The sequence below is a fragment of the Myotis myotis genome, unplaced genomic scaffold (assembly GCF_014108235.1).
Source record: "Myotis myotis isolate mMyoMyo1 unplaced genomic scaffold, mMyoMyo1.p scaffold_m19_p_9, whole genome shotgun sequence".
In the NCBI taxonomy this organism is placed as follows: Eukaryota; Metazoa; Chordata; class Mammalia; order Chiroptera; family Vespertilionidae; genus Myotis; species Myotis myotis.
The window spans coordinates 57,394,681-57,419,757 of NW_023416401.1; the positions used below are offsets into that span (position 1 = coordinate 57,394,681).

The 25,077-nt window shown below is 41.9% G+C and overlaps 1 protein-coding gene across 3 annotated transcripts in view; it reads left to right on the plus strand.

Moving 5' to 3' along the window:
• The window catches only part of NDRG3 (NDRG family member 3), an 85,231-nt gene that overhangs the window by 50,494 nt on the left and 9,660 nt on the right, over positions 1–25,077 (plus strand). For all 3 annotated transcript variants that reach the window (XM_036323365.1, XM_036323367.1, XM_036323366.1), the window contains 4 exons: positions 1,044–1,100; positions 20,692–20,795; positions 21,601–21,666; positions 21,785–21,836. In XM_036323365.1, the coding sequence (XP_036179258.1) occupies positions 1,044–1,100; positions 20,692–20,795; positions 21,601–21,666; positions 21,785–21,836 (279 nt within the window). The remainder of the gene's footprint in view (positions 1–1,043; positions 1,101–20,691; positions 20,796–21,600; positions 21,667–21,784; positions 21,837–25,077) is intronic.

Sequence of the window (25,077 nt, forward strand, 5' to 3'; positions counted from 1 at the left end):
ATTGAACCCGGGACCTTTCAAGTTGATGCTCTCTCCACTGAGCCAAATCGGCTAGAGCACATTTTCACTCTTTTCATGAGTGAAATTAATGAATGAGTCACTCTCTTCAATGAACCCAAATAGTTTAACCTGTGCTAAAGATGTGTGCATCGTCATGTTAGCTATCTGAAAAATGAAGGTATTTGCTATCTAGATAGAATTCTATCTAATATCTTTTAGAGATAGGAAGCTACAGGATATGCTAATGACCTTACAAATATAAACAATCTCAACAACAACCAGACAGATAAAAGGGATAAGTATCGTTTTGAAGTGGAAAAAATTAGGAGAAAAATGTTGAAACTGCAAGAATATTCATTAAACGTAGCAGTTTTCCTCTCACTCCCTGAAATGAAGACAAACAAAAACTGAAAGAAAGAAATTTGTTTCTGTCTCTTGGATGGCTTGAGAGTGGTTGTAAGTCGATTTTTATTATCCATAAATCCAGTGTAAATACAAAAGTACAGGCAGGAATGAATTAACTGATAGCTTTGACTTCTTGGTCTTAAGTTTTCAAAGAAGTTATGGCCCCATTTCTTCCAGCTGCTAACTTCAAATAAGATTATATTATTACTCTGGAAGACACTTCATTTTTTCCTGACTTGTTTCTTGTTTTCATGTGTATTGAAAGCACCATCTCATGAAAAATATGTGAGCCTGGCTGGTGTGGCTCAGTAGTTGAGCGTCAACCCAGGAACCAAGAGATTGCTGGTTTGATTCCCAGTCAGGGCACACGCCCGGATTCTGCGTTCAATCCCCAATAGGGGGCATACAGGAGGTAGCTGGTCAATTATTTTTTCTCATCATTTATGTTTCTATCTCTCTCTCCCTCTCCCTCTTTCTCTCTCTAAAAATAAAAAAAACCAACATATTTTAAAGAAAATATGTGACACTGAGTTGTGGTTTTGTTTGTTAGAGAATAATAAACAGTACATTGCACTGATTTTAAGTGGACAGCTATTTGTTCATATACTTACACCTTTGACACAGATTTTTCTTTTTAGATCTCAGGCTTGACAACCAATGTTGTGGACATTATTTTGGCTCATCACTTTGGGCAGGTAAGTGCCTATTCCAGGTAGGAGAGCTATGTTTATTGGCTTGCATGCGAAGAAGGGGCTTACCTCAGGAAAGAAGGGGTGGCTTAGAATTCACCTGATCCTAGTGGTGACACTTCCAGTGCAGTGTGAGATGCATGTGACCCAGGAAAGTCCAGTTTTAAGAAAAAGGTAACTCAGTGCCACATGGCTCTTGGCATTTGGAGAGAGATGAGTGAAGGCAGCCCTCTCACCCTCCCACACACTTGTTCCCTGTAAGCAGCATGCCATCTGTAAATGTTTGACAACATCACGTGCCTCACCAAACATCTTTAGACCATAAGTAGGTCTGGGAAAGGCTTCACAGAAAGGAATTTCAGAGAAAAAAGAAACCTAGAAATGTTAATGCTAAAAGAACCTTAGAGGTTGTCTTGTTCAATTCCCATGTTTTACTGGTGAGGAAACTGAAGTCTCCAGAGGAAATTACATGAATAACAGGGAGAGGGGTCCCAGTTCTCTTTTCAGAGAGAGAAGTGAATTGAAAAATACAATTCTGACAGCAATTACAGTGTGTGTTTTTTCTACACCACCAGCAATTCAACTTAATTATGACACTATCTGCCTGGAGATATCGTCAGATCTCATAGGTTAAGGGATCAGTCCTGCAAGACTGCACTACCGCCCCTCTTCACCCCTACTGCAGACACCTGACACAAGTCTAGGTTGTCCCCCATGCTTTTGATGGACCAGCTATAGGTCATAGGCTCCAACAACCCCTCCTTGAGTTCAATTAATTTGTTAGGGCAGCTCACAGAACTCAGAGAAATATTTTATTTTCTTGGTTACTGGTTTATTTTTAAAAGATATATATAACTCAGGTATAGTCAGGTGGAAGAAATGCATAGGGCATGGTAAGTGGAAATTCCATACCTTCTTCAGAACTCGCCACTCTCTCAGAACCTCCACATGTTCACAAACCTGGAAGCTCTTTGAACCTTGTTTTTTTAAGGTTTTATGAAGGCTTCATTGCAGTTGTGATTGATTAAATCATTTGTCATTATCTATGGAGCTCGATCTCTAGTCCCCACCTCTCTCCCCATAGGTCTGGGGGTGAGACTAAAAGTTCACTAGGTTGGTTTCCCTGGCAACCAGCCCCCATCCAGAAATTACTTAGGGGCTTTCTTAGTCACTTTATTAACATAACAATACACATTACTTGCTCTTTTTACTTCTGAAATTCCTAGGGCTTTGGGAGCTCTGTGCCAGGGACAGAATGTAGACCAATAATATGTTTCTTATTATAAATCCCAGTATCACAGGTGACCTAGGAAGGAGTGAGGGAATAAAGAGCAATAGGTTGGAAAACTGAGGTATCTGGAATGGGGAAATGAGAAAAAATAAGAGTAATGTACTCTCAACTGTAGTCTCTGTGTTGGAAGGAAAATGGTAGATGGAGAGAAAACTAGCATTACTGAGTACTCATTATGTATAAAGCACTTTGATAAGTACTTTAAGGTCCAAACTCAGTTATTTTTCACATAGTTCTATTAGATTTATTTTAAGGTGGAGAAACTGAAGGCCAGAGAGGGAACATAACTTGCCACTATTATCCAGGTAGAAGTGGTTTGAATCCAGGTCAGATTAACTCCAAAGTTAATAATCTTTTTATTTTTTAAAATATGTTTTTATGGATTTTAGAGGGAGAGGAAGGAAGAGGGATAGAGAGATAGAAAAATCTATCACTGCTTCCTGCATGCCCCATACTGGAGATTAAGCCTGAAACTTGGGCATGTGCTCTGACTGCATGGGTTCACACTCAATCACTGTGCCACACCAGCTGGGCTTTCTGCTACTTAGATTATATTTTATCAAAGTTACAAATTTACATATCTTTTAGAGTAGAGAAGTTCTACAGAGTTTATTACAAAGGATCTGCCATCCATTCTATTTCCTGCTTCTTAGATTCTTTTGGCTGTTTTGGGCTTTGCCTCCATATCACTTTCTTTTTAGTTGAAGTATAATTTACATAAAGGGAAAAAATCATAAGTACATCTCATTGACTTATAACATACTAGAGGCCCAGTACACAAATTTATGCACCAGTGGAGTCCCTCCACCTGGCCTCTGGGATCCAGCTGAAACTGGCTCTCCAACATCCCCTAAGGGGTCCCAGATTGAGATAGGGTGCAGGCCAGGCCAAGGGACCCCACTGGTGCACACTCAGGGCCGAGGAGGGACCACCATGGGAGTGCTCCAGAGCGTGTCCAGCCCATCTCGCTCAGTCCCGATCTCTGGCAGCAAGCTAACCTACCAATCAGAGTATCTGCCCCCTAGTGGTCAGTGCATGTCATAGTGACTGATTGACCGGTTGACTGTCTGCCCCCTGGTGGTCAGTGCACGTCATAGCAAGCAGTTGAGCAGCCTTAGCATATCATTAGCATATTATGCTTTGATTGGTTGAACAGAGGACCAGACGACTGGACACTTAACATATTAGACTTTTATTATATAGGACTAGAGGCCCGGTACACAAAAATTTGTGCAATGGCATGGGGGAGCGTGTCCCTCAGCCCCACTTGTGCCCTCTCACAGTCTGGGACCTCTCGGGAGAGAACGACCTGCTGGCTTAGGCCCACTCCCGGGTGGCAGAGGGCAGACCCAATCCCTAGGTGCCTGCCCCGCAGCTCCTGGTCGGGCTCAGAGCAGGACCGATTGGGGAGTTGGTGCGCCGCCCCCTGTCATGCACAGAGCAGGGTGGATCAGGAGGTTGCGATACCACCCTCAGTCATGCTCAGGGTAGGGTCGATGGGGAGGTTGGGGCGCCGCCCCCTATCACACTCAAGGCAGGGTCGATGGGGAGGTTGTGGCGCCACCCCATCACGCACAGAGCAGGGCCGATCAGGGGGTTGGAGCGCTGCCCCCTGTCACGCACAGAGCAGGGCCCATCAGGGGGATTGGGGCTCTGTACCCTATCACACACAGAGCAGGGCCGATCAGGGGGTTGGGGAGCTCCCCCCTGTCACGCACAGAGCAGGGCCGATCAGGGGGTTGGGGAGCTCCCCCCTGTCACGCACAGAGCAGGGCCGATCAGGGGGTTGGGGAGCTCCCCCCTGTCATGCACAGAGCAGGGCTGATCAGGAGGTTGTGATGCCACCCTCAGTCACGCTCAGGGTAGGGCCGATTGGGGGGTTGGGGCACTCCTCCCGTCACACTGAGGGCAGGGCCAATGGGGAGGTTGCGGCTCCACCCCGTCACACACAGAGGAGGGCCCATTGGGGGGGTTGGGGCGCCGCACCCTGTCACACACAGAGCAGGGCGGATAGGGAGGTTGTGGCCCCGCCCCCTGTCACATACAGAGCCTCAGGGCGATCAGGGGGTTTGGGCGCTGCCCCCTGTCACGCTGCTCCAGGGGCCAGGAGGCCTCGCTGCTCCGCTGATCCCGGTGCTGGGAGGCATATTACCCTTTTACTATGTAGGATAGAGGCCTGGTGCACGGGTGGGGGCCGGCTGGTTTGCCCTGAAGGGTGTCCTGGATCAGGGTGGGGGTCCACACTGGGGTGCCTGGCCAGCCTGGGTGAGGGGATGATGGCTGTTTGCAGCTGGTCACACACCCTTCAGAGTGGGGTTTCCCCACTGGGGTGCCTGGCCAGTCTGGGTGAGGGGCTGAGGGCCATTTTCTGGCTGGCAGGTGACTGAAGCTCCCAGCCTCTCCTTTTATCCTTTTTTTTTTTTTTATTCTGGGATTTATTTACCTTCTATGGCTGTCACTGGAGCTGAGAGCCGGCTTTAGCTGTGAGACTCGGCTGCTGAAAGCAGGTTTCTGGCTTTGTTACCTTCTGTATTTGAAACTTTGTTGCGACTCCAGCTCTGAGATCCCAGCCGGCTGAAAGCAGGTTTCTGGGGTTTTGTTTAGCTTCTATATTTGTAACAATGTTTCTTAGAGAGCAGCTCAGAGCCCAGCAGTGGCAGGCAGGGAACCTGGCTTCCTCCGTCACTGGAGCAAGCAAGCCTCCTGTTCGCATCAGTTGCCTGGCTGCCAGCCGCCATCTTGGTTGGCAGTTAATTTGCATATCACCCTGATTAGCCAATGGGAAGGGTAGCGAAGTTACGGCTAATTACCATGTTTCTCTTATTAGATAGGATACTCTTTTTTTTTTTTTTTTTTTTTGGTGCCCGTGACCTGAATCGAACCTGGGTCCCTTCAGTCCCTGGGCCAACACTCTATCCTGTGAGCCAAACTGGCGAGGGCTATAGGATACTCTTATGTAACCACCACCAAATCAAGATATAAAATATTTTCATCATCCCAAAAAGTTCTCTATTACCTTTTCCTACTCACTAATACCCCTCCCCAAACAAGTTATTCACTATCCTGTTAGCTCTAAAGGTTAGTTTGCCTGTTCTTGAATTTAACAGGCAATTGTGGACCAGTAGTTTTATTGCTAGCTTTACCCAGTGACCAGATAAGTTTCTATTGAATGAGTACAAAAAATGTTTTACATAAATGTTAAAGGCACGCTTTAAAATTAAATACCCATTGCATTTTGAAGTTATTTATTACATGTTCTTACAAGCTAATATCTTTTTAAAGAATTCTCGTGATTGGCCACAAGCCTTAGAACAGAAAACACAAGAATTCTCGTAATCCGTCCGCAATGTGTAATGTGAATGGAATCACATTGTACACTAGTCTGGATCTGTCTTCTTCTTTAATATATTGTCTTTGAGATTCATCCATGCGATTCTGTATGTCAGTAATTCTTTTTATTACTGTGTAGCAGTCCATTGTGTTTTAGTACCACAAACGTTCCTATGAACATTTGGGTTATGTCTAGTTTTGTTTGGGGTGTGTTGTTAGTAATGAATAAAAAGCTGCTATGAACAATCTCATACATCTCTTGTTGGATATATGCACTCAATTCCTTTGCCTACCTCTTTAAATATGCATATATTTCCACTTGTTGAGTTTTTAGCTATAGGCATTTTCTTTTGGCATTCCATTATGGAAGATGATTTTTCTCTCCTACTTACTTGGCCCCGTGACACACATTTGTATTTCCACCATTCCATCCTCCCAATGTAACATAACTTTGATTAGATCAATTTCTAGTATTTACACTGTCATCCTATGTAAATATTATTCAGTGCTGAGACATGACTGCATTCTTTTTCTGTCCAGCATTTCTTCTTTACCAGTTGATGGTGTTAAAATTTATCAATAAAGGACATGGGAGGGACAATGGGAGGAAAGCACTTCCTTTCCAGGGTCTGGCCCTTTTGTTTTTAATTTAGTACATAAGTCAGAGTTTCCTGGTGACACCTCAGCAGTCTTCAGGTCACACTTTCCATTCTGCGGGCTCTTTCTAATGAGGTTTGGTTAGGAGACAGCAAGCACATACTTTGAGCAAAGAAAATTTAAATAAAATATTGTTAACTACTAAAAGATGGTTAATTTCTCAGAGGGGTAAAAGAAGACTCCAAAGGATCTAAAAGTAGCTGCTACTTCTAGGCTGAGGGAGCGTGGACACTGAAGGAACTGACTTAGTTGAGCCTCCACCACCAAGCTGGAAAGTCATGCTTCTTTGAAGGAGGCATGGTTTCCCCAGAAAACACAGCCAGCCACTAGTGAAGAAATTCGCCAGAGTATGAGGGCCATAACTGGTCCCTAGAGCCACTTACCATATGGGGGAGACATTTGTCTAAAATAAGATCTGAGCTGCTATACAGAAACTGCAGTTGGGTGGGGAGAGTGTGGACTGAGGGTGTGACCACAGCTGGTCTGTGAAGGTTCCTGACACCTTAAGCTACTGGCTCCTGTGCTAAATTTTTTAAAAAGGACTGGCAGAGGGAAAGTGTTTATGCAGCCTATCTTCTGTATTACGAAGAATTGGAGATCTGAGGTTGAGAAACCAGAAATTGATTAACTGTCACAGGTGCTTTTCCCAAATGGCTACTGATCCCATTGGCTGGCTGTCCACATTTAGTAAGGGTGGATTATTAAATGGCCTGTTTGCAGGTGAGGCTTATCACTGTGGGTGATCAGACTGGGCCATTTCCTTGGGGAACCCTAATGTCAATACCTTTATTTATTTGTTTTTCTTACTGTCTCAGATATGCCTCAAATTTTAATAAGATGCCCTATACACACATTTGCTACTAAAAATTGAAATAGCACATCCAAAAATTTGTTACAATTCAAATAATAAACAATAAAGTTTATAGCTAAATCATAATTCTCAATGATAATATCAGAAGGCTCTCCATGTAATAGGCAATAACTACAGCTACATGTAGATCTTTGGCTTCTTGATTGAATCTCAAGTTCCCTCTCCTCTGGGGTTTTTTTAAGCAGACACATGGTATGGTGCTGGGGTCCAACCCCAGCAGGTCCAGGGGTTCCCAAAGGCGTAGACGGAGTAGGCGAAGAAGGAAGGACACGGAGACAGTGTTCAGTTGATCAGCAGCCTAGCCAGGATCTCCAGCCAGGATCTCTAGCCAAGTTCTGGTCTGGATCTCCAGAGAGGTTCTGCTGTTTATTGTCTTGTTACATCCGTATTTATCCCAGTTGATTTTAATCCTGTCAGTTTCTATTACAAAGGTTAGGGCGTTTCTTATCGCCATTCCAGGGAGTAAAGATTATGTAGCTTAAGCATGATTGTTTGTAGTTATTAACTACCCGCCTGGCACTTAGTTAAGGAGTTTCATCCCCTCCCTGACTTCAGGGAAAAATTCCTACCTGGGGAAACAACCTTTCTAGGAGAGGCATCCCCTCCCTGACTTCAGGGAAAAATTCCTACCTGGGGAAACAACCTTTCTTGGAGAGGTGACCTTGGTTAAAACACACAGCGCTAAGGGGAGCAAACATATTAAGAACAGTATGCTATATACGCCAGGTCCCTTGAAACATATGCTGTGCAGATGTTTCTTTCCTGCAGCGACTGTGTCAAGCAGCAAGGATGGATCGGCTTCCGGCAGTATGGTATGTCATAACTTTAATCAGCCTTTGCATCCTTTCTTTCCAAACACTTGCCACGATCCTCACTCCCTGTCTCCTCTTGTAGAGCATGACTTGACTCAGCCCCCAGTCCAGACCCCTTTAAGTTTTTTTCTCTGTCCTGCTTTTTGGGTGAACATTTTGGTGGAAGGGAAGGGAATTTGGTACTAGGGTTGAGAGATAAGTTACTAAGTTTCTTTGCTAGTACTTCTGAGACAGCTTGAGTGCCAGCTGAATCTTCTTCACCAGGCATCTGTGAAAACTCTGGGGTCAAGGGTGAGTTAAGCTTCTTTGGTGCGTCCACTGGAAGTCTAGTCAGAGCCTGAAGTTCCTCCTAGATTCTGTCCCCAAAGAGTTCAAGCAGAAGGAGATGCTCAAAACTCAAATTGCTACAGTGTACCCGGGAAAGAACCGCATAGCCCAGAAACAGCGAGAAAATCCCAAATTCCAACTTGATGTCGATACCTTTAGATCTTTTCTGCAGGATTAATCAGATTTCTCAGATAAACTCTGAGATTGCACACCTGACCCATTAGTATTTTTGCACCCAAATGCAGAAAAAGACAGGGCCTCAACATTCAGGCTTTAAACTTTCACTAAACCCTCCTGTTTTCAGCATGGTATATCACCTACTACCCAAGCCTGTAGTCTACCAGTTCAAGGACTTTGTATTTAATTATTTCCAGCGAATAAACCTAAATACAATTAATTTTTGTATATTAGTCTTATATCCTTCAACCTTGCTGAACTAATTTGTTAGCTTGACCTCTTTTTATGAATTCCTTAGGATTTTCTATATACAAAAACATGTCTCCTGCAAATAGACTTGGTTTTACATCTTCCTTTCCAGTATGGATACCTTTTATTTCTTTTCTTGCCTAAACAGAACTTTCTAGGCCATAACTAGAACCTCTGGTACAATGTTGAATAGAAGTGATGAGAGTAGATATCTTTGTCTTGTTTCTGATCTTCAGGGGAAGTATTCAGTCTTTCATTATTAAGTATGTTGTTAGCTGTGAGCTTTTCATAGATGCCCTGTATTAGGTAGAGGAAGTTCTCTTCTGTTCCTGGTTTATTGAGTCCTTTTATCATGAAAGTGTGTTGGGTTCTGTCAGATGCTTTTTTGTGTCTATTGAGCTATACGTGTGACTCCTGTGCTTTATTCTTTTAATACGGCATATTGTTACAGAAGACCGAGAAGATCAAGCAGCGCTTAGAGAGATGGAGTTGCATTTATTATTATTATCATTATCATTATTATTATGCACGGGCCCAGAGAAAAATGTCTCTATAATTCTGGGCGAAGTCACACAGGAATTTTCAAACAGCAGTTTTTATATAAGATAGATGCTTCAATATTACATTTATTTATTTATTTTTTGGTATGTTGAACTAACCTTGAATTCTTTGGATAAATGCTGTTTGTTCATAGTGTATAATGTAATAGTTTTTATATGTTGTTACATTTGGTTTGCTAGTATTTTGTGTGTGTGTGTGTATCTATAGTCAGAAAGAATATCCGTCTGTAATTTTCCTATGATGCCTTTGTCTGGTATTAAGGTAGTACTTGCCCATGAGCTGAAAAGTGTTCTCTTACTTTTTGTAAGAATTTGGGAAGGATTACTGTGGATTCTTCTTTAAATGTTTGGTAGAATTCACATTGAAGCCATCTGGACCAAAGCTTTCTTAATGGAAAGTTTTTATGTTACTAATTTAATCTCTTGTTATAGATCAAGTCACATTTTTTTATTTCTTCTTTAGATGGGTGGTGTACATCCTTCTAGGAATTTGTTCATTTCATCTAGGTTATCTAATTTGTTGACATGTAATTATTCATAATAGTCCCTTAATAATTATTTTTATTTCTGTAAAGCTGACAGTAATGTCTCTTTCAGTCCTGTTTTTAGTGATTTGAGTCTTATCTCTGTTTTTGCTGGTCAGTCTTAGCTGACCAACTTTTGGTTTCACATACTTTTCTCCATTCTTTTTCTATTCTCTATTTTATTTATTTCTACTCTAATCTTATTCTTTTCTTTCTTTTGCTTGCTTTAAGTTTCCTCTTCTTTCTATAGTTTCTGAAGGTGGAAGTCCAGTTATGTATTTAAGATCTTTCCTCATTTCACTCCATTATAGTCAGAGGATATATTTAATGTTTCATTGCTTTTCAAATTTATTAAGGCTTATTTTATGTCCTAACATATGGTCTGTCCTAAAGAATGTTACATGTACACATGAAAAGAATATATATTCATTCTGCTGCTATTAAGTAAAGGATCCTATAGATGTCTGTTAGGTCTGGTGATTTATAGTGTTGTTTAATTCTTCTATTTTCTTGTGATCATCTGCCTCATGTTTTATCCATAATTAAAAGTGGTATATTAAAGTTGCCAACTATTATTACTGATGAATTCTCTGTTTCTTCTTCATTTCTGTTTGCCTTTGCTTCATGTATTTTAATTATGTCATTTATTTATTTAATCAGACTGTTCCATGTATCCATGCCTCTGTTTCTATTTTGTTAATCAGTTGATTTTGTCCATTAGATTCTACATATAAGTGAGATCATTTGGTATTTGTCTTTCTTTGACTAGCTTATTTCACTTAGCATAATAATCTCCAGGTTCATCCATGCTGTTGTAAAGGGTATGAGCTCCTTCTTTAAAAAAAAAACAAACATATAAATATATATATATATATATATATATATATATGCCGGGAGCCGGTCCAGCCTTGCTGTTTCAAGGGACCTGGCATATATGGCATACTGTTCTTAATATGTTTGCTCACCTTCTTGGCACTATGTGTTTTAACCAAGGTCACCTCTCTGAGAAAGGTTGTTTCCCCAGGTAGGGATTTTCCCCTGAAGTTAGGGAGGGAATAAAACCCCTTAACTAAGTGCCAGGTGGGTAATTAATCACTTTAACTACAAACAGTCATGCTTAAGCTACATAATCTTTACTCCCTGGAATGGAGATAAGAAACGCCCTAACCTTTGGAATAGAGATTGATAGGATTGGAATCAACTGGTATAAATACAGATGTAACAAGACAACAGGAGACAGAACCTAGACACAGAACCTAGACACAGAAGAACTTCGCTGGAGAGAACATGGCAAAAGATCCTGGACAGAAACTGGCCACACAACCTAGAGACAGAACCTGGCGAGAGAACCTGGCTGAAGAACCTAGAGACAGAACCTGGCTACAGAACCTGGATAGAACATGGCAAGAGAACCTGACTAGAACTTGGTGACCAAACCTGGCTGGAGAACCTGGACAGAACCTGGCTGGAGAACCTAGCAAGAGAACATGGACACAGAACCTGGCTGGAGATCCTAACTAGAACTTCGCTGGAGATCCTGGCTAGAGATCCTGGCTAGGCTGCTGATCAACTGAACGCTGTCTCCGTGTCATTCCTTCTTCGCCAACTCCGTCCACACCTTTGGGGACCCCTGGACCTGCTGGGGCAGGACCCTAGCATATATATATATATATATAATTGATTTTTTACAGAGAGGAAGGAAGAGGGAGAGGAGTAGAGAGTTAGAAACATTGATGAGAGAAAAACATCAATCAGCTCCTCCTGCATACTCCCTACTGGGGATGTGCCTGAAACCAAGGTACATACCCTTGACCAGAATCGAACCTGGGACCCTTCAGTCTGCAGGCCGATGCTCAATCCACTGAATCAAACCGATTAGGGCAGCTCCTTCTTTTTTATAGCCATGTCATATTCCATTGTGTAAATGTATCACAGCTTTTTAATGCACTCATCTGCTGATGGGCTCTTGAGCTGTTTCCAAATCTTAGCTATTGTAGATAATGCTGCTATGAACACAGGGGTGTGGCGAGCCAGCACAGCCATGGCATATTCAGCCCCAGGGCGCCTTATGTGCCATGCCAGCTCAGCCTGGTTCAGTGACCCTGAGTGGAGGCGATGAAAGGCTTAGAAAAGACAGACAAGAAAATGAAAGCTGGGTCTCGGTGGGACGCTGCTCCTCTGATGGATAGCACCAATGCCCACAAGCCCTGTCTTTATTTTATAGTAGATGCCACAAGGCAAAGTAGGGACGTGAAAAAGATGTTTACAGCATTCTCGTGGGTTTCAATCCTACTCAACTATATGCACCTGCACTCAGGCACGTGGGGCCATATGTTCGAACCATAGGTTCAAGCTTACAACTATAGGTGTTGGCTATAATTGTGCTGGGAAGGCTCTGCCCTCCAAGCTGGGACTTGCACGTGGCCACAAGAGAACTGTGCCCTCTCATTAGTCCAAGGCTTGAACCTGTCCAAAACACTGTAGCCGCGCCCCACACAGGGGTGCATACCAGTATATTCTTTTGAATTGGTGTTTTAGGATTCTTAGGTTATATTCCCAGAAGTGGGATTGCTGGGTCAAAATGCAGTTCCATTTTTAATTTTTTGAGGAAGCTCCATACTGTGTTGCACAGTGGCTGTACCAGTCTGCAGTCCCACCAGCAGTATACTAGGGCTCCCTTTTCTCCACATCCTCACCAGCACTTGTTTGTTGATTTATTTATGGTAGCCATTCTGGCAGGTGTGAGGTGATACCTCACTTTAGTTTTAATTTGCATTTTGTTGATGATTAGTGACATTGAGCCTTTTTTCATATGTCTCTTGGCCATCTGTATATCCTCTTTTGAGAAGTGTCTATTCCAGTCCTTTGTCCATTTTTAAAATATATATTTTTTTATTGATTTCAGAGAGGAAGGGAGAGGGAGAGAGAAATAGAAACATCAATGATGAAAGAGAATCATTGGTGTCCACCCCATACTGGGGATTGAGCCCACAACCTGGGCTTTTAATATTCTCTTTTTGTCTTTAATTTTTGGCCTCCTATATAATAAAAGGCTAATATGCAAATCGACTGAACTGTAGAATGACTGGTCATTATGATGTGCACTGACCACCAGGGGGCAGACACTCAATGCAGGAGCTGCCCCCTAGGGGTCAGTGCCTTCCCACATGGGAGCACTGCTCAGCCAGAAGCTGGACTCACAGCTGGTAAGCGCAGCGGCAGTGGCAGGAGCCTCTCCTGCCTCCACAGCAGAACTAAGGATGCTCCTCGCAGGCCTAAGCCATCAGTTGGACATCACCCGAGGGCTCCCGGACTGCGAGAGGACACAGGCTGGGCTGAGGGGACCCAGTGCATGAATTTCATGTACCAGGCCTCTAGTTTTAATTATAATGTGTTTTGGTGTGGGCCTCTTTGGGTTATTCTTGTTTGGGGCTCTCTGTGCTTCCTGGACATGTAAGTCTGTTTCTTTCACTAAATAGGGGAAGTTTTCTGTCATTTTTTTCTTCAAATGTGTTTTCAATATCTTGCTCTCTTCTCCTTCTGGTACCTCCATAATGTGAGTGTTGGTACACTTGATATTATCCCAGAGATGCCTTACACTGTCTTTATATTTTTGGATTCTTTTTTTTTCCCCCTTCTGATTGGGTGTTTTGCTTTTGCATATTCCAAATCATTGATTTGATTCTCGGAATCTTCTACTTTACTATTGAATCCCTGTAAATTATTCTTTTTTTTTCTTTTTTCTAAGTATATTTTTATTGATTTCAGAGAGGAAGAGAGAGATAGAAACATCAATGATGAGAGAGAACCATTGATTGGCTACCTCCTGCACACCCCCTACTGGGGGTCAAGCCCACAACCTGAGCATGTGCCCTTGACTGGAATCAAATTTGGGACCCTTCAGTCTGCAGGCCAGTGCTCTATCCACTGAGCCAAGCCAGCTAAGACATGTAAATTATTCTTTATTTCAATTGATGTATGCTTAATTTCTGACTGTTCTTTTTTATATGTCTTTGACATTCTCACTTAGTTCCTTGAAAGTCTCACTAAATCCCTTGAAGCTCTCATTAAGTTCCTTGAGTAACCTTATAACAGAATTGTTTTGAATTCTGTATCCAGTAGCTTGCTTACTTCCATTTCATTTGTAACATATTTGTCTCCGCATTTTGACTGCTTCCCTGTGTTTATTTATATGTATTAGATAGAGCTGTTAATTCTCCCGAAATTGGTAGGGTAGTCTTGTGAAATAGGTGTCCTCTAGGACCCAGTTGCTCAGCCTCCATAGTCACATGAGCTGGACACTCTAGGTACGCCCCTGTATGGGCTGTGTGCATAGTTTTGTTATAGTTGAGCCTTGGTTGCTATTGGCATCACTGGGAGGAATTGGCCTCCAGGCCAATTGGCTGTGAGGACCAGCTGCATCTACAATAGAAGAGATGCTATGCAGGAAACATTCCAGTGGAGCAGGACTTGCTTCAGTGGGGCTTTGGTGCTCACTAAGTCTTCCCCTAGAATGTGTCACTTGTAGATGTATAGAATTGTAATCTGCAATGGCCTGAAGCTGTCCACCAGGTGCACTGGTTCAGGCCTCCTGAGAGGTGCAAAGTCAGCCACTGCCTAGGGCCACCTGGCAGGAGCTACAGAAAGATCTGCAGGTTGCTGCTATTTGTATTGGAGTAGGAAGTGCCCAGGTGAGACCCAGCTGTGAAGCAAGGCAGGCTGGTGCTACTGCAGGGTCTTCGGTCTTTTATTGATAGATTTGGGGCATGCTGACTCCAGTTGCTGCTCGTTTAAGAGATTTTTACTGAAGTCTGAGCCAGGACAGCAACTCATATGGAAAAGCAGCTGCAAACAGTTTGGGTGGGGCTGCAGATTGAATGTAGCCGGGTGTCAGGGAATCACCAGGGCAGAGAACAGTGTGGGCTACTCTGATGGCAGCTCTGTGGCAGGGAAGTCCCAGCACAGGAACAGTGACCCTGTGAGCACCCCTTTCTGGGAGAAAGTTGCCTCCCTGAGTTCCTGCCCAGATGCCAGACAGTCCAGTTCCTCCCCATATGTCCCTCGATTCCCCCAAAGCCACCACCCAGCACTGGAACTCAGAGGAAGCTGGACAGTGTAAGTTTGTGTGCCAACCCTTTAAGAGGAACACCTGGGAATCCAGCAGCCTCCATGTCACTCAACAGCCTCCATGTCTCTAAACCATAATTTACAGCCCAAAGTTTATGGGGACTTCTCTTGCCAGCTCTGGAATCCTGGGCTTGGGGTCTGGTGTGGGGCTGGGACCCCCTGCTTTTCATGGGAGGCCTTGGAGATAACCCTCCTGATTAAAGAAATGCCACATGTGGTGTCAGACCAGCCTGTTCCATACCTCCACCTCTCCTACCATGTTAATGCACTTTATTTCTTTTTTTAATATTTATATTTTTATTGATTTCAGAGAGGAAGGGAGAAGGCGAGAGAGATAGAAACATCAGTGATAAGAGAGAATCATTGATTGGCTACCTCCTGCACGCCCCCTACTGGGAATTGAGCCCACAACCCAGGCATGTGCCCTTGACCAGAATCGAACCCAGGACCCTTCAGTCCACAGGCAGATGCTCTATCCACTGAGCCAAACCAGCTAGAGCAATGCACTTTCTTCTTTTCTTCTCTAGTTGTAGGACTTCCATTCAGACAGATTTCAGGCAGTTCTGAATGACGGTTGTTCTGTATTTTAGTTGTAATTTTGATGTGGTTGTGGGAGGCAGTAAGTACAGGTGTTTACCTACACCGCCATCTTGGTTCTCCCTCCCTTTTCATTTTAATGATGGTTTCTTTTGCTGTGCAGAAACTTTTTAGTTTGATGTAGTCCCCTTTTTTTCTGTGTTTCTCTTGCCTAGGAGATGTATCAGTGAAAATTCTGCTTATGTGAGATGTCTATGATTTTACTGCCTGTATTTTCTTCTAGGATTTTTATGGTTTTGTGCCACTTTGCAGTCTTAATCGAGTCTGCTAAATGAGTGATTACTTTCCTTCTGCTTTTCCACTTTCAAAATGTTATTGCTGTTTTCATTTTTCTTATCTTTGTTCTTATGAGTTTATGACTGAAAAATAATTTTTTTAATTTTTCTTGAAGGAGTAAAGCTGTATTTTAATCCAACATCTTTACTTAGAATTCTCAAATATCATGATCTTTGCACTACATAATGGTGGGTAGTGTAGTTACTTTTCTGAAGACATAGCATGTTTGGTTTTGACTGTGGACCTTAAAAACCAGTTCACAGACTTCGCAAAATTTCATTCTTAGTGCACTGGGATAGACAAAGGTATATAAGATATGGCCCTTGTTCTCTAGGAGCTTACCCTATCGGAAGAGGATATATATATATTTTATAGCACAGGTAAAAAGGGATAAGTAGTAAGATCTACATTTCATTGAGCACCTTCAAATTTCAGATGTTTCATCTACATTAATAAATTCAGTCTAATCTCATAATGGGTATTATTCCCACTTTACAGGTGAAGAATGAATTGGTTTACACAAGGTTAGCAGCTAGTAACATGTTAGGAGGAGACTTGAAGCCAGGTGTGCCTGAGTCTGAAGTTTTTCTCTTTCTACCATCCCAGGGTCCCTTACAAGAGGTAGTGTGAGGCACCTTAGAGTAATTCAAAGGCAGGAGAGGTTTACTTCTGATTTGGGGATCAGGGAGGGATTCAGGGTAGAGAAAGTATCCCAGCTGGGTCTTGAAGGGTGGATAAAATTCAACATTTTAGATTTGGGGAGGAAGGAGATCATTCCAGGAATGGGGAATAGTTTGCTCAAAAGCAATGAGAAAGAAATTATAAGACATATTTCGGGGGTATTAAGTAACCTGGAGGCAGACTTCTAGGATACCTGTGAGAGGTTGATTAGGGAAAGCAGTTACTTCTAAAGTTTTCTAACAGTGCCTGGCATGGAAGAATGAGGCTTTGAGTCTTTCATTTGAATATGTTAGAAACACTATTTTATTTTATTTTATTTTATTTTTTTTTGCATGCAACATGGATAAATTTATTTCTTACTGTATAGGATTTGAGAATTAAAAACAAAGATTAAAAAGCCATTTTAACAGTTAATGAAACAACAAATTCACTGATTCATTTGTAACGAGTATACATTTTTTAGTATTAAATGGCATTTATAAGATTTGAATTTTTAAATGTTACATCTAATCTAAGTATAAAACTTTTAAGTCAGTTTATTAGCTGAGGAAGTATTGTCACAAGAAACTGCATAAAACTGGAATTTTAAAACATACTAGTTTATTGAACACTAATAGACAACTAATTTTTGTTGTTGTTAATCTTCAAGGATATTTTTTTCCATTGATTTTTTTAGAGAGAGTGGAAGGGAAAGAAGGAGTGGGGAGAGAGAGAGAAAAAAATCAATGTGAGAGAGACACATCGATGGGTTGCCTCCTGTGCATTCTCTGACCAGGCTGGGGGTCGAACCACTGATCCATATCGATCGGGCATAATAGACAACTCTTAAAAAAACATCAAACTAATAAATACTGGGTGTTGAATTAGATGTAATAAAGAAACTAAGATAAATCTCATGTGGACCTTGTTTTCTAGTTGTTTTCAGCCCTACTAGGGGAAATAATAGTCCTCTGAACAACCAAATGAGAAATTAGAGTGGTAATATCTCGAATTGCTGAATGGAAGTGTAGAGGAGAAGAGAATTGACTTCCTGTCCAGGAAATTAGAGGTAAAGCTAAATAGACATTGTGAAGGAGGTGGAATTTCGGAAAGAAAGACTATTGAAATATCAGCTGGTTATTCACTTTTCATGCCTTTTCTTGAATCCAGACTATCATTGTTTATATCTAAGTAACAACAGTTAATTTGAAACAGGTGATTTGTATGTTTGGTATCAAGTGATGTTTGGTACAAGAAACACTATTTTAAATAGGGAAAGCCATGACCAGAATTTTAATAATTTCTGTAAAGCAGGAACATCCTCACAATATATACATAATGTGTGTTTAAACTGTATTTTTTTTTTTTTTGTAAAATATATTTTATTGACTTTTTACAGAGAGGAAGGGAGAGGGATAGAGAGCCAGAAACATCGATGAGAGAGAATCATCGATCAGCTGCCTCCTGCACAACTCCTACTGGGGATGTGCCCACAACCAAGGTACATGCCCTTGACCAGAATCGAATCTGGGACCTTTCAGTCTGCAGGCTGATGCTTTATCCACTGAGCCAAACCGGTTAGGGCTAATCTGTATTTTATTTTAATATTTTTATTGATTTCAGAGAGGAAGGGAGAGGAAGAGAGATAGAAACATCAATGATGAAAGAGAATCATTGATCAGCTGCCTCCTGCATGCCCCACAACTAGGGATCGAGCCCACAATTCGGGGATGTGCCCTGATCAGGAATCGAACCGTGACCTCCTGGTTCATATATTAAGGCTCAACCACTGGGCCACGCCGGCTGGTCACATACATAATGTGTGTTTAATTAAAAACATGTAAGGTCATAGACAATGGGTTGTCATAAGGCTGAATAGTTCATTTAAAATTCAAATAAGTGAATGTTTGTATTGCTTTTATTGCTTTGAAATGGAAACAAGGTTTTTAAACATGAATAATCTCATCTTCAGTAATAGAAAAAAACACAGTGATACCTCCTTTTTCAATCTATCACATTAGCAAAAATTAAAGAGTGATCGTTTGTACTAGCCAGGGTTGTGGGAAAACAGGTAGTATTAATAAATGAGACAGCTCCAAATGTCCTAATAAGGAATGACCCCTGCCATACTTTAAGTGGAAAAGCAGTGTGTAAAATAGTAAGTCTAACGATTTGTGTTTTTTTAAAAGGTGGGTCGTTGGAGGGCAATTTATACATAACAGCTTTGCCTAATAAGTGCTGTTAGCACTTAAGTCAGTTTTACTTCTTTTATGTCAGTATCATTTCTTCCCTTTTTTATCTCCAACTTTGCTACTCAAGTTCCTCTCCAAACCTTCAAGGGGGAGCTGGCTAGATAACTACATCTCTAATTATTGTGTGCTTCATTTATTGTTTATTTTTCTTACTATAATACCTTTAGTATTGACTAAGTTTCCTTGCAGTGATTCCAGTGCACTACAGCTTCAGGTAGACTGTGATCCATTTGGTCAGTTTCCAACTGTATTCTTGGCTCACATCATCCATATGACAGTGAGAAGGCAAACAAATGTTGTCTTTATCTCTATTTCTCTCCCAAGGATTGCTGGTGACCTTTACACACTGCCCTGGAATAAGTGACTCTCTTGCTATCCCTGATGCATTTTTTCCCTCCAATGCTAACATTTTCCCTCTGCTTAAAACTGCTTACTGGTGTGTGTGTGTGTGTGTGTGTGTGTGCGCGCACGCCTACACATATGTACATATGTACATATATGCTTATGTACCCAAGAATCTGGCAACTTGTTCTGATGGTCTCTGAGAAGGCCAGCAAAAGAAGGACCATTGGGCAATGGGTAGTAGGGAGGGAGACTCACTTCTTACTGTGTATGCCATTTTGTTTCTTTTGAATTTTATACCTTTAATAGTGGTGGTAATAAGATTAAATTATAAATTGACTTAGTAAGATATCAAATGGAATGTAATATATAATTCTGTAATGTATATTATTAAATGACTAGAGGCCCGGTACATGAAATTCGTGCACTGGCGGGGGCGGGGGGGTGTCCCTCAGCCCAGTCTGCACCCTCTCCAATCTGGGACCCCTCAAGGGATGTCCGACTGCTGGACATCCCCCTCACAATCTGAGACTGCTGGCTCCCAACTGCTCGCCTGCCTGCCTGACTGATTGTCCCTAACTGCTTCAGCCTACCAGCCTGATCACTCCCTAACAACTCCCCTGCCAGCCTGATCGATGCCTAACTGCTCCCCTGCCGGCCCAATTGCCCCCAACTGCCCTCCCCTACAGGCCTGGTCACCCCCCAACTGCCCTCCCCTGCAGGCCTGGTCATCCCCAATTGCCCTCCCCTGCCGGCCCGGTTGCTCCTAACTGCCCTCCCCTACTGGCCATCTTGTGGCTGTGGGCACCGCCATCCTTGAGGGCACGGCAGTCAATTAGTATATTCCCTTCTTAGTGGCTGTGGGCACCACCATCTTTGAGGGTGGGGCAGTCAATTAGCATATTCCCTCCTTATTGGCTGTGGCCACCACCATCTTTGTGATGGTGTGAGGTCAATTAGCATATTCCCTTTTATTAGATAGGATAGTATATAAATAGTAATATACTAGTTATATCAATTAAGATATAGGTAATTAAGATATGCTAATTAAGAGATTTATGGCTATTAAGAGAAATGTTACTTTCCATTTATTTTAAGTTTACAGTTCATAGAACTTCTCTTATATAATCCTTAAAACAGCCTTGTAGCTGGTTATTATCTTCATTTTACAGATATTGTCTCTGTTTTTATGAGAAATGGTAGATCATGAAAAAAACACAAATAAGGAAATGGGTTCAGAATGGTTAGGTGACCTGAGTTCCACAGATAGTAGTACTTGAATCCAAATCTAGGGCAGTTTTCCACTGAGCTGAAGGTAGTGTTATTCAGCATATTCCCAAGTTTTTGCGCTTGACCTAGAGTTGGCTACCATCCTTTTCCATCACAGATCCTTTGGTGCCCTCATCCAACACAGAATGTAGCACTGAACCAGTCTGATACAAATATGGGCAGGGAGATTTGGTTTCAGACATTGATATTGCAAACCAAACACAGGAGGCTTATACTGTAACTCAGAAGTTTACTTGCATCTTTCAATTGTTCTAGGAAGAGTTGCAGGCCAACCTGGACCTGATTCAAACCTACAGACTCCATATTGCCCAAGATATCAACCAAGAAAACCTACAGCTCTTCCTGTGTTCTTATAACGGGTACAGTTGTTTCCTATTTACTTAAATGCAGACCAGGTCTAAAAACATAATGGACTTTTAGGGGAGAGGGGCAGGGGAGATGAACTGCTTCTTCTAATATGTGATGGGATTGTTTTTGTGCTGTTTTACCTACCACAATAGAAGACGAAGGGCTTTTAGACGGGAAAACATCTATCAAGAAGAATGAATGAACTGAAGGCTGTTTTGTGCAAGTTCAAATACCAGTTGTTTTTAGGTGTTTTGAGATTAAAAGTACCTAAAGTTATGTACACATATAAAAACACACAATTTGAGGTAGCACAGAAAAGTGCATGTAGGGGGGACAAATGATAGAAATCTTGGGCCTTGATTCAGTTTCTCTTTGCTGACATCTTGTAAAAGTAACACATGAACAGAACCTCATTCTTTTTAGTCAATAACTATGTTAGTCACAAGGAAAACATCTTACCCCCCCCCCAAAAAAAAATACCCCTTCTCTTAAAAGGAATTTATTCCTTTATAAACAAGTTGGAAAATTAAATACCCTTAGGACTTGAGGATTTCAGTAGCATTCCTGTTGAGTTTTACGGTTGCCTCCTTTAGCATCCCACATAGTCCTCCAGGGTTGAGCTAGGAGCCTGTTCCTGCTCTGTACTGTTCAGGATGGCTACTTGTGAACAAACTGCATAAGGGCCCCTTCCCTCATCGGGTGTGAGAGAAAGATAGTTTTTACATTCCCTGAAATATTTGGTTTTCATGACCAGGAAATAACCTGAGTTGTCATGATTTTATCTGAAAAAGAGCATTGCTTCCTTTGTTTCTCTAGACGCAGAGATCTGGAGATTGAAAGACCCATGCTGGGCCAAAATGATAACAAATCAAAGACTTTAAAGTAAGTCAGTTTCCCCTCTAAATTGCTGGATATCTTTGCCTTTCATAGACGAATTCAGGGTTCAGTGGAGCTTATGTTCTGCTTGCTGAGTGTCGCCTCTTATTTTGGCTTTCTGCAGGTGTTCCACTTTATTGGTGGTAGGGGACAGTTCACCCGCAGTTGAGGCTGTGGTAAGTATGTCCTGATGTGAAGATGAATGAGATTAAAATGTGTATAGCACACTGCTGGTGTGCTAGAAACAGTTTTTAAATACTAGATTTTGTTATTTCTGATTACGAATATAAGTTCTTGCTCTTTGTTATAAATGAATTCTTCCTTCATCACTAGGTTTCATCAGAAGGGATCAGTTCATTTTGTGTCAAGTAGTTCAACTAAACACTATTTTTTTATTGTCAGATTGTTCTACAGCCACCATAAATTTGGAACTGAATCAGCAGGCTGGAAGGCTGCTGGAGCCTGTATGCTTTTCTGTACCTCCTTCTTAAGCACATAGCACATTGTTAAAAATAATATATGCTCATTATAGAAAATATGGAAAAAATGGGAAATAGAAGAACTTGAGGAAAAATCATGATCCAGTTACCTAAAGACAAACTTTTATTTTATTTTTTTAAAATATATTTTATTGATTTTTTACAGAGAGAAAGGGAAAGGGATAAAGAGTTAAAAACATCAGTGAGAGAGAAACATCGATCAGCTGCCTCCTGCAAACTCCCTACTGGGTATGTGCCCGCAACCAAGGTACACGCCCTTGACCAGAATCGAACCTGGGACCCTTGAGTCCACAGGCCAACGCTCTATCCACTGTGCCAAACCGGCCAGGGCGACAAACTTTTATACTATAAGTTTTTTGCAAGGTTTTAGGGCTTGATTACTTAATACTGTTGATGGCATTTTCTCATAGTATAAAATCAGTATATCTGTGTAATTCAGTCTTTTTTTTTTTTAATATATATTTTATTGATTTTTTACAGAGAGGAAGGGAAAGGGATAGAGAGTTAGAAACATCAACGAGAGAGAAGCATTGACCAGCTGCCTCCCGCACACCCCCTACTGGGGATGTGCCCGCAACCAAGGTACATGCCCCTGACCAGAATTGAACCTGGTACCCCTCAGTCCCCAGGCCGACACTCTATCCAGTGAGCCAAACCGGCTAGGGCTAATTCAGTCTTATAAGTGTACCTTTGTCTATTTAACCTCATTCTCCTGTTGATTATTTCTAATTTTGTCCCATTAATATATTCTGTTGAACATCTTTATAAAATCTGCCTGAATCGTTGATTATTTTCCTGGGGTGGATATCCTGAAGTGTTTCATAAACCTTTGTAAGATTTTTTATATATTTTGCCAGATTCCTTTCTAAAAAGGACTCATCAGTATGTTGCCACCAGCAATGTTTGAGAAGGCCTGTCCAGCACTAGATTTTTAAATTCTATTAATTAATTGATAGGTTAATTAATTTGCACTTCTTTGGTTACAAATGAAGTGACAGTTTTTTCATGTCTATTAGCATTTGCTTGTGTTTCCCACAGCATATATATAACTTAAAGTACCTGTGTGTGAAGTTACCTGGTTCTCTCTTGCAGCCTTCACTTTTGCCCTTTTTAGAGCAAAATGTTAGGGAGTAAGGCTTTTTGGAAAGGGAGCCTAATAACTAATCAGGAGTGTAGACATAGGCAAAAAGGTGGGGCTGGGAGAGGGAGTGTTTACAGGTGAGATACAGTTGATGATAAATTATATTCACATCACCCTGTATTGCCCTGTAAAACGGTCTATCTCTCGTATAGATAGAGGCAAACAATCAATGTATCTATTGATGTGTCTCTCTCACATCAATGTTTCTCTCTCTCTCTCTCTCTCTCTCTCACACACACACACACATTCCCTCTCCTTCCTCCCTTCTACTCTCTTTCAAAAAAAAAATCAATGGAAAAAATATCTTCAAGTGAGGATTAACAACAAAAAAAGGTGTATGGCTTGAGCACATAGGCAGCTGACCCTCACGTCCAAAAAAAAATTTCCCCCCAAAAGGTAATCGTATACAATAAAAGGCTAATATACAAATTGTTCCTTCAACTGGGAGTTTGACTAGGGGCAACTGCCCTTGGCCCCTCCCCCCGATACCCTCCCCCCAATTGACCCACCACACACACACATACAAACACCCAATTGGGGGCGGGCCGACCGGATCCCACCCATACACGAATTTGTGTACTGGGCCTCTAGTAAAATTATAGTGATAATCCCAGTTCACCAAGAAGGATTTTTATAAAGGTCAGTCTTTTCCGGCTGAAAAGGTAGGGATAGGTTCTGTGAAAACATCTATCAAAAACATTTTTTTGCCCTGGCTGGTGTGGCTTGATTGAACCATTGTCCCGTACACTGGATGGGCATGGGTTTGATTCTTGGTTTAGGGCACATACCTAGGCTTTGGATTTAATCCCTGGTTGGGGCGAGTACAAGAGGCAACCAATTGATGTTTCTCTCTCACATTGATGATTGATGTTCTCTCTCCCTCCCCCCTTCCTCTTTCTAAAATCAATAAATATATCCTCAGATGAGGATTTAAAAATACATTTTAATTTCAAAGAGGAAGGGAGAGGAAGAGATAGAAACATCAATGATGGGAGAGAATCATTGATCAGCTGCCTCCTGCACTCACCCTACTGGGAATTGAGCCGGCAACCCAGGCATGAACCAGTGACCTTCTGCTACAGGGAACGATGCTCAACCAACTGAGCCACACCAGCCAGGGCTCACACCTTTTTTTGTTGTTAATCCTCACTTGAAGATATTTTTTCCATTGCTTTTTTTTTGAAAGAGAGTAGAAGGGAGGAAGGAGAGGGAATGTGTGTGTGTGTGAGAGAGAGAGAGAGAGAGAGAGAGAGAGAGAGAGAGAGAGAGAGGGAGAGAGAAACATTGATGTGAGAGAGACACATCAATAGATACATTGATTGTTTGCCTCCTGCATGTGCCCCAACTGGGGTTGGGAATTGAACCTGCAGCCCAAGTTTGTGCCCTTGACCGGGAATCAAACCCTCCACTCTTTGGTGTGGTGGGCCAACACTTTAACCACTGTTCAGAGCCCAGTGGGTGGGGCTCACACCTTTCATGTTTATAGAGAAGAACATTGCTAGCCCTTTCTGTGCCACAAAGTAGATGCTGTTCTAGATAGATTCAGATCTAGCTCCCAGCTAGAGCACTTCAATCCCACAAGCTGGTAGAGAATAGAGGCCTGTCTATGCATGGAAGAGCAAGAAGAAACTCAAACAAGTTCTGGTCACTGTTGGTAGCTATTGTTTTTAGCATATGTGCTGCCAAAGTGAGCACTGTTGCTAGCTATTCTTGCTCACATTCATTCAGCATCATTTTTTGAGCTTTTCTTATCTGCCTGATGTTATAGAGAATACA